Source organism: Copadichromis virginalis, linkage group LG3 (genome assembly GCF_057382275.1).
Source record: "Copadichromis virginalis isolate Kocher_CV1m ecotype Utaka linkage group LG3, C_Virginalis_male_GT1.1, whole genome shotgun sequence".
Classification (NCBI taxonomy): Eukaryota; Metazoa; Chordata; class Actinopteri; order Cichliformes; family Cichlidae; genus Copadichromis; species Copadichromis virginalis.
This window is the reverse complement of record NC_140620.1, coordinates 41452157-41465256: the sequence shown is the minus strand read 5'-3', so window position 1 is coordinate 41465256 and position 13100 is coordinate 41452157. Positions and strand designations below refer to the sequence as shown.

At 44.5% G+C, this 13100-nt stretch overlaps 1 protein-coding gene across 1 annotated transcript in view; it reads right to left on the bottom strand.

The window, feature by feature from the left end:
• rbpjb (recombination signal binding protein for immunoglobulin kappa J region b) overlaps positions 1-13100 on the bottom strand; it is a 55503-nt gene that overhangs the window by 6122 nt on the left and 36281 nt on the right. The window contains exons 3-10 of the mRNA XM_085451166.1: positions 9575-9670; positions 5443-5608; positions 5008-5182; positions 3522-3659; positions 3126-3238; positions 1757-1897; positions 1365-1520; positions 1161-1264 (exon numbers count right to left, since the gene is read on the bottom strand). Of these exons, the coding sequence (XP_085307292.1) occupies positions 1161-1264; positions 1365-1520; positions 1757-1897; positions 3126-3238; positions 3522-3659; positions 5008-5182; positions 5443-5608; positions 9575-9670 (1089 nt within the window). The remainder of the gene's footprint in view (positions 1-1160; positions 1265-1364; positions 1521-1756; positions 1898-3125; positions 3239-3521; positions 3660-5007; positions 5183-5442; positions 5609-9574; positions 9671-13100) is intronic.

Sequence of the window (13100 nt, the reverse complement as noted above, 5' to 3'; positions counted from 1 at the left end):
GACCTGCACTGACTTAGGTAGGTGGTCACTTTGATGTTCCTGTACTGCGTGTGTGGCAACGATAAACACATGTAGATCAGTCGCTCGGAGAAACTCAACATGACAGGATAAGTTAAGAAAGGGGGATTTTACAAGGTATGTGTGGTATATTGTCTAATAAATACATACAGCTAACACAAAATGGGCAAATTATATTAACTAATCTGAAGTTGCCACTAATAAGTATTAAGAGCAAGAGAGTAAACACTTTGTTCTTTAACTGAATCCGTCATTTATGCTCATATTAAACATTGGTCATGTTTAATATGAGCCTTACTCTCAAAACATGAAGACAGTGTATTTACAAGAAATTCCTTGTTCCCACAGCTCTGAGTTAAATAAGCAGAGGAAAAGAGATGGATGGCTCTTTCTCTCTGATGATCAGACTGCTCTAAAACCTCAGCTGTTTTTTTCCTACTATAGGGGCTTTGTATGACATCAGTGAAATGGGATACTCCTAATGTGTCCATCTCAGGTACACAGCTAAAAGGTAAATGGTAAAAGGATTGGTTCATTTCTACTCCGAGCACTCAAATGGCTTTACACTTGCCTCATTCACCCTCACACACTTTCTATGTAAGTGCTTTCTTCTGAGAAGAACTTGGAGATAGTATCTCGCGGAAGGCTCCTTGAAGCATAGAGGAGCAGACGGGGATTGAACCACCAATGATTAGTACGCGACCTGCTCCACCACCTGAGCCACAACTCTGTCTATGAGCACAAAAGTCCCGCCCACCTGCTGTGGTTTACAGGGGGCAGCCAATCAAAAGACAACTGGCTTAAAGGGAAGGACAGTGGCTTGTTTTACAATGAGCGGCTGCACCAAGGTCAGGAAAAGAACAGGTGAGGATTATTTCAAACTTTGAATCATGCAAAGCAACTCTAGTGAAGTCCATAAATAAAGGTGGAAATTAGCAAACCAAAACTATCAGTAACTACAGTGCATATTACCTCTTCAGATTACTCATAATGGACAACAATCTTGGGATAAAAAAGAAAAAAGCTAGCCACGGTGGTTTCTTTTCCCCCCTTCACTTAACCTGGTAACCTAGAACATGTTCAAAAAGCAGCAGAAAGCTGAGACACAAAGCACATCCCAGTGAATCCCAACAAAGCCCCACCTGTACATGGTCTCAGCCTCAACGTCTCCGAACCAGACCCGCAGATTTGGAGTGAAGTTCTGTCCCGTCAGCTCCAGCATGGCGACATCCCCGCCGCCGTTTAGCTGCAGACAAACAAGATAAACAAACCTGGGATGTAGTGCAGGTGAAATGTCCTGTTAAAGGGGGGAATTTAAAAAAATCTAAACTGTCTCTTTTGTATACCTGTAAGCTCTCCACCACAGGCACCGGGGTGACAGGCGAGTGGACGGGGCCCATGCCCTCGTAGAAGGTGTATTCGGCCTTGTCTGTGCTGATGATTGTCCAGGAGGCGCCGTCGTTGATCATCTCCTTGTTTGGTTCCTTTGGGCATGGAGTGGCCTGGGGGGGGGGAGACCCAAGACAACTTGACCAAAACATCTACCCACAGGAAAATAAGCCAGGCACAGAAGAAGAAATGAACTCAAATTCAATGTCAAGTCAGGCTGCCTGGAGCCTTTTTCAGAACGCTACAGCAATCATCCTCAGTCATCGGTGAATAGTATGATTGACTTAATCTGAAGGTGACACGACCGCGACCCTGAAATGATGCGTAGAGATATAAGAGTGACACTGACTTGAAACTGGATGATCCTTTCTTGGGAAAGGCACAGGTACATGCGCTCTGTGTCCTTCAGGTAGAAGGCACACTTGTGGAGCTGGGAGACGGGGTCATCGGCGTCCAGCAGCGCCGTCTGCTTGTCCACCTTCCGGATGATCTGAAAGGACATGAGAGGGGAACAGATTAGCCGACTGCACGATGGGAAAAAGGAATCGGGCAGGGTGAGCGTTGGAGAAAATTAAGTGCAAAAAACCAGAAAGAAACTGAATTAAGGAAAAAATGACAGTGATCTGGAAGCAAGGGGGAATGAAATGCAGGACTGCATGAGCAGGGAGATTAAGGAGGAGGGGGACAGGACACACAAGCAGAAAAGACAGAAGAAAAGAAAACAATGTCATGAGAAGTTCAGTCAAAACATGAGTAATACGGTACAAACATCAGGCTGCTGCTTTCAGAAAAACTCAGTATTAAAAAGGCTTTCTGCTATTTCACGGTCAGCATTTGCCAAGTTTTACCATGGATACGTCACAAAGGTAGGTTTAAATTTTATTAACTTAAACGGAAAAGAGGGGTCACTGCGTTTGGTGCCGCTAACCTCTATGACCGCGGCCCTTTTAAGGAGTTATAAAACTCTCGGGAGTGATCTTTGACATCAATCTAACTTTTGATAAACAAATTAATGATGTTGTTGGAACGAGCTTCTTTCATCTCCAGTCACCTGCAAAGGGGAAGCTTTTCCTCTGGTTCAGAGACTTTGAGACTGAGCTATCCATGCCTCGATTTCATCTCGATTCGATCAAAGTAACGCTCTGTATTTGGACGTCAGTCTGTCACTGTTTTAACCAACAGCAGCTGGTCCAAAACGCTGCAGCACGGTCATTAGTTGGCACGTGCTAGTGATACCACGTATTGGCTGTCAGTCAGTTTTAAGATTTCATTAGTAGCTTTTAAGGTCTCTCTGCTGAACAAATGCTCCTGTCTCGAGGTCCAGATTAAAACACAGAGGTGACCCTTAATTTGTCATATTTTAATAATAATTGAACATCTTTTGTAGTAGCCAGTTTATTCTAAGTGTGTTTGGAGCATAACGTGCCATCTTCAATATGCACGATGCGACGTGCCGCAGTGTTGCATGACTCATCACTGAAGAATGTGATTAATGGTTTCAAATACTGTTGTTTGGACAGTTTTTGATATGGTCTATTAAACAGCTCTCACATTTATTCGATATCAACGTGTTTCTCTTAGTCTTAGACTAGTTGGTTGGTCCAGTTCACGTTCATCTGACTCAATACCTTAAGTATGTTAACCGGGAAAGGCTGGATTCGTCCATCCTTGCATTACAGTTTCATATTGTGTCATTGTTGTGAAACAGTGATTGTTACCAGTCTGGGCAGGGCCATGCCGGTGACGGAGCAGACCAGCTTGACCGTCTGGCCGTAGTGGATATAACCGTCTCTCACAGTGAACTCCTCTCCTTCTGACTCCTCATCGTCCACTGCAAACACCAAGCACAGGAACAGGCAGTCAATGCTGCAACCAGCTGCCCACACGCACACGCTTTGGTTTATACACTAAAGCCAACATTCAATCTATCAATCAGCCCGTCACGTTCTTTGTCTGCGATGAATCACGTGTGTAATTACTACAACAAAGAACAAAGCTAAGACTACAATGAACAGTGAGAGGGTGACATGTAGACAAGGCTGTCAAACTGCATCGCTGTTCTCGTCAATGATCAGAAGCTTGTGTAACAGATATGAAACCTGATGGAGACTCACACAGGTGGATGTAGAAAGCGCCCCACTGTTGGGAGCTGGCGTGAAAGTTGCCACCCTCCACGTGTAGATACCGCGTGCTGACTGTTTGGGAGCGCAGTCGGTTGAACAGTGCCACCTTGGTCCCCGATGCAATGCACACTGTGGGCGGAGACGAAAGCGTGGAGACACGGCCGGTTACATAACGCACCAAAAACAAGTTGCTTTCAGGTCGGCGCGATAACAGAGAGATAAGACGTCTGCCAGCTGGCAGGACGTGTCCTGTGTGTAGCACAGGTGTGCCACATGTGACATAACTGGGTTACTGGACACTCCATTTTCACTACACTGCCCTCTGGTGGTTAGAAATAGTATTGATCGACTAACTGATTAGCTCAAAAAATTCTGAGCATATTTTAAAAAGTAATGAACAAACTAAGGCTATAAAATATGCAAGAATAAAACAAGTAGAAAAATGAAGTTAGAAGACAAATTCAAATATCATTTACATTTCAGAATATTCAGTGCAAGATGGAAACAATGCAAATTAGCAGTTTAATTTAGGCTTTGATCAAGATTTTAAGCTTTTTCTCAATATCCTCACAATGGCTGTAAGAAAACCCCCACATGTGCCTTCTTATTGGCTCCCTAAAGAAGAAAAGAAATCAAACCTTATTCACTGTTAAATGTTTTGGTGCAGGAATTGGGGAGACACCCATTGGTGCTTAAATACTATGTCTTCTACGTGCCGCCTCCTCCTGTTTAACGTTCATCCAAGGTTTTAACCTCTGTTTTTGCCTTCACTTCTAGTCTTTTGTATCAAAGCAGTCTTTCTGCTTGGACTCTGGTTGGATTGTGGTTTCATTTACGCTCTTACTTCGTCTAAACACCCCCCCTACACACGCGTGTTAGTAAAGGCATCTTCACTCCAGCTGATCCATACTTTTACAGGGTAAGCGAATCTTAGAAGAGATACAACCAATCCAATGTTTTCCAGCTGCAGTGAGAATCAAAGTACTTTTCACTGAGCTGCTAATGAAGCTCTGCTGACTCTGTGGTAAATCCAATCAAGTCTTCACAATAAAAGCATCCTGCCCTGAGTGTGAAGCAGCAACAGCGGGACGTTTTCAGTTTACATCGGCAGTAACTTACAACACCGACAGGCCTGAAAACGAACCATAAAATAAACCGCAAAAGTGCCGAGAGCCTCACAGAGAGAGCCACTTTACAAACAGACGTCAGGGTACGAGGCCGGCACGTCCGGGCCGTGGTCTGTACCGAATATCTTGAATGATTTTGCGGCTCGAGCCAACCAAAAGAGAGACCCGTGAAACGCTCTAGCTGGCTATGCAGTAAATCATGTTAAGCGCATGTTAATATGTTTAAGGCTGTTGTCAGGGTTTAAATTTACAGCTCTGGCAGACTGAGCTACACACTGATTTGACATGAAGAGTGAATCTAAAAGGTAAACACTCACAGCGAACCTCTAAACTTATCACAAATGACTCACAGTCAGCATTTTTGAGGGACTGCTTCTTTTTGGAGGGCTTGGAGATGACTTTGATCCTCTTGCTGAGGAAGACGCCGATGTCCGCGCTGTTGCCGTAGAACATCTTGACAGACAACATGAAGTGCTTTCTCTTGTCAGAGTCGGATATGTACAAGGTTTTGGCTGTGCAATAATTCTGAATGAGGAGGCAGAAAAAGAAAGACATAAACAATCAGATTCATTTCTGTTCATGCATATTAAATATATTAAGCACTACAGGAGAAAAACAAGCTCCAAATGTGCTGGAGGCATGTGACAGACTTCCTGTTTCTGTACTGCAGGGTGCCTGGAGGCTATACCGCACGGCTATGGCAGCTTCTGCTGAGTAACTCCATGTTCCTGTGCCAAGGTAAGTGACAGAGTGACAGTATGTGTGTGGGTGGGTGCGTGTTGTACCTTTCCCTCTAAGTTGAGCTGTTGCATTTCTTGGTCGCTGTTGCCGATGCCGATGAAGGCGCAAGGCTGCGACTCCTGGTCGGAGCAGCCGTCTCGCTCCATCTGGTCCTTCTTTTTCTTCCAGCCGCTGCCCATCAGGTACACACAGGGAGGAGGGCAGAAGAACCTGGAACACACGACACACGTGCAGCTATAAACGCCAGCATCTAAATCTTTAGAGGTGATGAAATAAATTTGTTTTTGTGGTGATTTTTTGAGACAGAGATTTGTTGAGAGTTGCCAAAAAACCTGAAGCACCAAAGCTCTTCTTTAAATGTTTCTGCCTTTTACTCTCGTCTCTGTGCAGATGATCCCACACTGCTTCAATAATGTTGAGGCTGAGCTCAGGGGAAGCAAATCCATGTCGGAAGGTGCTTCACTTTGCATTTTTCTACCCATGTATGCTTTTACTGCACTGGCAGTGTGTTTGGGATCACTGTCATGCTGAAAAATGAAGCTGCTGCCAATCAGATGCTTTCCAGATGATTTTACACGGTGGATCAAAATCTGACAGTACTTTTCTCGGTTCATAATTCTAATCTTAACAAGATCTCTGACACCACTGACTGAAATGCAGCCCAGACAATGACACAGCCTCCACTGTGTCTTACAGCTGTAAACACTCAGGTTGTACATCTTTCCTGAACTCTGCACAATATACACGATGACTGGAACCCAAAAAAAAAAAAAAAAAAAAAAGATCCAACCAGATGTGCTGTCACTGAGTTTTAGTCGAGTTCTTGGGTATTCTGGCACACCTCAGCCTTTCATCCCATTTCCCTTCCTTATGAACGGTTTCTTGACACTTCCACTGAGTCCATGTCTGATGAGGCTTTAATGAAGAGCCACATGCATCTCTCAGGTCCTGTTTCTGGCAATGCCGGATCTCCCCCCCCCCCATTTCTGAGTCTCATGACTTTCAGATACTGTTCATCTGCTGCAGGTGGTTTTTAGATCTGTTGCTTCTTTTGTCCTGAACTTGTCCAGTTTCCTCAATTTTAACTCTGGCTCGTTCCTTGATTTGGGGGCGTTTTTAGGCTGGAAGGAGTCATAGCTCAATGTTAAGTGGCTTAACAAGCAGATGATAGGTGTAAATATGGGGAAATAAAAGAGAGAATAAGAGAAGGAACAGAAAAGACCTGAATGTGCACTTCCTAATTTGAACCAGAAGAGGGCACTCTTGCACCAAGCTCCAGCTGGAGTCCAACTTGGGTCAACAAGCTGTTGTGTACAGCTACAGTAAAACATCTAAAGGCTGTCACACTTCATTCTGCAGATGTTACCGTGATCGGTCCAGAACCTAAATGATTTGTCAAGAAACGAGAAGCAGCATTTTGAATGAAATCTAACTTTCCTTCCCCCATTTTTAAAAAGGTCCCTCATTTACTTCTCTTCTCCTTTCAAACGCACGTTACTACTGTGAAAACAAGAACTGCCTTGAAATAACTCGCAAGTTCAGCTTTGTTAAAAGAGAAATCCACTCATTACAGAACGAGCACACACTTCAAATAAATTCATGTGCGTCAGTGTGGAACTGGAAAGCGACCTATTTCGCAACACCAGTGTCTGTCTCTGTGGGTGTTTGTCTACTTTCACCTCCTATAAAAAAGCTCAGACAGCGAGAGAGGCAGCTTAGAAAGAGGGAGACGGCACATTAACATTCTCAGTGCGTCCACTTTTGGGGGGTTTTTCCTGGGGCGCTCTCTTGTTAAGGCACAAAAAAGGAGGAATTAAGCGGTCTGACGCAAAACATGAACGCAGCCTTTTGCAGGCCAGGAGGATGTTTAAACAAATACCTGCAGCTACATCCGAACACGGCCTTTGGGAGTTGCTTATCACCTGAAAAAGTTCAACCTCAATGCACAAAAGAGCAGCATTAAATATGTGTGACAGATGTGTTTGAATGTTTCTCTTCGCTGTCACTTTAACTGGATGAGATGGCTTAAAAAGTCCTCAGAAGAATTCGTCTCAACCTCTTTTCCTATCTCTCTCCCTCGCTCCGTCTTCTGTTGCGCTCCAACTCTCAGAGGTGTCTGGGAGTTGGCGCGCAACAGCCGATTTACCAAGAGATAGGCCCCGATGAGATCGCAAGCAGCGCTGCACCTTGGCCAAGAAACCGAGTGGTGGTGGTGGGGGGGGGGGAGGATAGGGGGGCTCAGGAGAGTTGCAAAATGAGCATGAGGTGTGGAGGAGCGCTATAAAAAAAGCGGTGAGTGCATAGTTACAGGAAGGGCCCGAGGAAGATGAGCTAAGAGGAACAGATCCAAAAAAGGAAAAAAAAAAGCATGTGTTACGATGGCGAGCTATCACCCTGCGTTTAACCAGCAGCATCAGGTACGGCATGAAAATGACAACATTAGGTTGTCACACGTGCGCTCGCCCGTGAAAGCTCACACCGAAAGGCTTCACGGTGCTGCGAGACGCCGCCTCCTCCTCTTCCTCTTTTATTCTCGTAGCTCTCAGTCGCAGCTCCTTCTTCTTCCGGCTCTCTGTGGTTTTTAACGTGGCCTCGTGGAAAAGGTCGCCTCTCGCTTCCTTTTTTGACCTCCACAGATATCAGAGGTCAGAGGGGTCAACACAGCCTCTCAGCACAGAGGCACCGTGCTGAGGAATGTGCTTTCGCCAGACCCCTCTTGACTAATGTACACTACCTGTGTTTGCCACAATAGTTGAATATAGATTAGAGGATAGTATAAATGCCTCTGGGCCACAGGTGTCTGCAACCAGTGGGGACGGCTAAAGGGTCAAACAAACAAAAATATCCAAATTTCCTTTAAAAAAAACAAACAAACTAAAATTTAAAAACTTTTTTTTTTTGTTGCTTTTTTTAACTAGATGTTAAACTGTGTCCGTTCTTTGAATTATTGTGATGCAAACAGATAAATAAGTGCTTGTAGCACGTTTATAAATAATCAAACTTCTGAGGAAAAATAAACTGCGTTTACAAGAACTGTCGGCTGATCGCAATCTAAGCAGCATTATCGCCACGGGCTGAAGACGAGAAGCCGCCAGCATCACTAAGGAAGTAAATTTAGCCAGCTGGCTACCAGAGATGGGCAGTAACGTATTAAAAGTAACTGTAATCTGATTACTTTTTCCAAGTATCGCGTAAAGGATTACTTTGAAAAAAAAGGTAATAAGATTGCTGTTACTTTCCCGTAAGCAAACTGCATTACTAAACAATGACTTTGTTTGTGAGAGTGTCTCACGACAATGACATACAAGTGTGCGACATCGAAGTGTGCAGATCAACAATGCATAACATGGAGTGCGGGAGAGAGTACGACCATGCAGCAGGCTGAAAGGTCTATTGCTTTATAACATATTCAGGTTGTGTGTCATGTTTTTTTTTTTTTAAGTAACTTAATCCACTAATTACTATTTTTAAGTAACTTGGCCAACACTGCTGACCACCCAGATCTCACCCACAGGCGTGTGTGGCTGTGCCCAGCGTATTTTTCTCACATCTTTTTGAGACGCGTCTGCAGACAGTGAAGCTGGAAATTTGAAAAGTCTGTTTGTTTGTGTGGTGAGTCGCACAATCTCAGAGTGTTGTTTATGATTTTAAGTTTGTAAGAAGGGGTTAAACATTCAGCAGACTGATGAGCTTTTAAAAAGGGCTGATCAGAGCGATTTACAGTCGTCATTTTCTTCTTTGAAACCAAACAAAACCACCGAGCTGACAACTTAAAAACAGAAACCAATGAGAGACTGGATGATCGCAAATACACTCCATGGTGAAATCCATACAATGGCAGTGATGACAATAATGAGCATTTCTGGTCACGTGAAGGGCTATCCAGCGATCATCAGTTATTTAGCGAGACGTTCTCAAGGAGGCAGACCACTAAAATATTCAAATAAAACAAAAATCCTCCCCCACAAAGTCCTACGCGTCTAAACAACTGCAGACTCCAGGATAAAATGTAGCAGGGGCCGCTAAAGAATCAATTGTGTGATGTGTTACTGTGAGGGTGAAACACTGACCGGCATTAATAGATTTGCTTTAGATTCAAGACCAAAATCTTTTAAGGATTCCCAAAACCTGAAAAAAAACATTAGACAAGAAGCTCCCATTTCATACTGAACTCACCTTTTCTCATTGCCATAGGATTTCTGTGCAACTTTTGCGTGTAGGATCATGACAGTTTGGTCTCCTCGCTCCTTCAGGTAATTCCTCATCGCTTCTCTGCAGGAAGAGAAAAAAGAAGAGAGATAAATTAAACCAGCTATGTTCTAATCTGAAAGAGGAAGTGACGTGAGTGCAACTTCACAGAAGACTTAAGAGGAGGCCACCCTCCTTGTGCATACATGCACTTGCAGCGACCTCTGAAAAGCCAGAGCCTCCACAATATGCTTGCAGAGAAGCTGAGCTCTCCCTGGGTCCATCCGAGGTTTAAGGGGGGAGCAAGAAAACACCAGAGCCAAAAAAACAAAAACAGAGCTGAGCTCATCACCAAAGATTCCTCATGTCGTGTCAAAAATGTTGCGAGGGTCGAGCTCCGATTACTTCTGTCAACTCTGCCAAAACTTCTCACCTCCCGCTACACCCTCACCCCCCCCCTTCACAGGCGCGAGCCGAAAGCTTGCTCGACTGAGAGGCGCGGAGGTGAAAGATCGGGCTTAGACGCACAATTAAAGCACGTCATGCGCATGGAGAGCAACACACTTTGACCCGATCTCGCTACACACGCACAGATGTCAGTGTCACCTGACACGCCAGGGGATCCTCACAGGGCTTCCCACTCAAACACGCACACACACGGCTTTTCACTCTAGCACGTTATACTAGGCCGCACACTCGGCTTAGACATGCCCTTTGTTATGATAAGCAAGGGGCCTCCTCAGTGTGTGTGCGGGACACAGGGGCAATCGGGGGAGTGGGCGATACAGAAGAAGAGGAGAAAGCATGATGAGGCAATTATTTTTCTGATTATTTCAGTCTCACTGCAACACTAAAAATCTGTTTTTTTCTAAATTGCTGATCGCCAGCAGCTATAAATGAGACTAATAGAGGTACGATCCTGGAATTCCACACAGCCTGACATCACTTAAACACCACATGGAGAAAATGATATCAAGCCGGGGTGGACGGGGGAGTGCGTACGACTCCAGTTCGACTCGGTGGAAAACAGTGGTTTCGTTAAAACGTTGGACTTCTCCCCATGGATGCATTTAGAATGTGATTACGTTATTAAAGGACGTAACCCTTCTCTGGGAAGTGAATCGCTGGTGTCACACACACACACTCTAATCCCGCCGGGTGGAGTGGAGGGGGACTCCTGTGCTCAAAGCTCTGATTGATTATGGAGAGAAAACACAGTCCAGGCCTGCTGATGTCAGACCCTGCAGGGCACATGTCACACCTCTGATACGGCCTGTGACCTACTGCTCCCACAGGCAGGATGACTCACACACACACACACACACACACACACACTTATACAGGATTAGGGCAGTTACCACTTAAAGCAGGGGTCCCCAATCCCAGTCCACGAGGGCAGGTGTCCTGCAGGTTTTAGATGTGTCCTTGATCCATCACAGCTGATTTACATGGATAAATTACCTTCTCAACATGTCTTGAAGTTCTCCAGAGGCCTGGTAATGAACTAATCATGTGATTCAGGTGTGTTGACCCAGGGTGAGATCTACAACCTGCAGGGACACCGGACCCCTGACTTAGAGGAAGCTTCTAAAAGATGGTTTGCATCTTATGCATGTCCTAAAGACCCTAAATAAAAACATTTAGATCAAGCCAAAAAAAAGATAAAGATATACAATTTGGAGCGACAAGTAAAATACATGAACAGTTTCAGTTTGGCAATCATGTGGCCCCCTAACAGCGGGATCTTAGCTTGTCTGCCTAGAGACTGCTCTGCAACAGTCTGCCAAACACCAGTGATGGAAGAAGAGTGTATTCACAGACCAGATGGTGAAAATCTCCGTGCGATTGTGTTGACTGATAGCAGACTGCCACAGTTGGCCGTAGTTTCCAACTACTCAGAGCTGTAGCCTTACTGCTGTAGTCAGTACATTTCAAAAGATACAACTTTTACTCTGAGGATGGACTTTACATTTCTGCAGGTTTTTAGTTTATACTACCGCTCAGTGACTTCATATGCTTACATGTAAACTACAGGCTGCTGTGGCGATCTGCGAGGGACCAACGCAGTCACAACAAGATTTTTGGTGCATTCGCCCCGTTTGTCATTTCACCCAGTGACAGCCAGCAGCCTCCAGGAGCCACTCCCCCACCAATCGGTGACCAGAGGACGCATCGTGTCCAATATGGCAGACACCTCGAGCAAAGTACACATGAGAAACTTCTATAACACAGGAACACAGCCTCTCTAATGGCATCTGACATTAAACTAAACCTATCAGTTTTGCATAACCTTTAAAACATCCAACAGTGTTAGCTTCAAGCACCTAAATAAATCAGAGAACATCTTTAAATGATGCTTTACCCCCATTTTCAGCTGTGTTTTTTTTAAATCTTGGACTCACTAATGGAGAAGCTTTATATAAGTCACACTTAAAATAATCTATGTTTATCTTTAATAATGGTCTGGGTGCACACCCAGGCAGTTTTATCTGCCATCCCCCTCCTGCTAAACCAGCTTTCTTCTGATTGGCTGCACCTTGCAAACAGAAAACAATAGGTATAGGACCATGTAAGTGACATCATCTCTCACTGATCTCATACGGAGTCATGAGTAGAGAAAACAAAACACAAATCCTTGTCTTTGGGCTTACAAAGATCATCTATGCATGTGCTGACCTCCTTATAAGAGCAGCACGACTATAACGGTCCACTCAGACCATGCATTCGGTGCCATACTTAATGAGATCTTTGGGCTCCGTCACTCATTTTGAAGCTCATGTTGTCAACACTTTGGAATCAGTTCTTGTGCTCCTGACAAAAGGAAATAAAACACCAAATTAAAAAAAAGAAATGTGATATCAGCCAGCCTCAGATTCAGGGTCACGCTCATAAAAAAGGGAAGCAGTTTGATCAAATATTTAAATACAATGGCACGTAGTTACTGCACGACCACAAAATGTAATGCTAGTGTTTGTTAAGTGTCGTGCGACAGCCTCGGCTTGTGGTTGACACCGTTTCAGCGCTCACCAAACCCTTCCAGACCACTGTGGCTGAGTTGGGGAGAGACCATTCCCCATCAAGACACAAATGCTTTGGCAGGATCGCGCTTTGACTCACAGCGGCTCTTTATGCATGCCGATTTTCACTTCAGAGCGCCTCCAAACAACCACTGAATAGATAACAAAGATGCACCACATGTGGCAGCAATCATGTGAAACTGAATATCCTATGATCAGATGGAAAAAAGAAAAAAGCAACAACACAAAAGTCCCCAACACTGGGTCCATCGATCCAAACTTGTGCTGTGTAGCCAAGCTTTGTTCAAACCCGCAGAATTTTATATGAAAATCTAGCGGGGAACAAGAGCTTTATAAAGATACCAAATATGTCTCGAAGGATTTCGGGGGAGACGAGTATAAAATGATGCAAAAGACATAAAAAAAGATGACAGATGACTATCACGAGGCAGTGAACCAGAAACATCAGGACTTTACGCGGGAGCTGTGTATCAGAG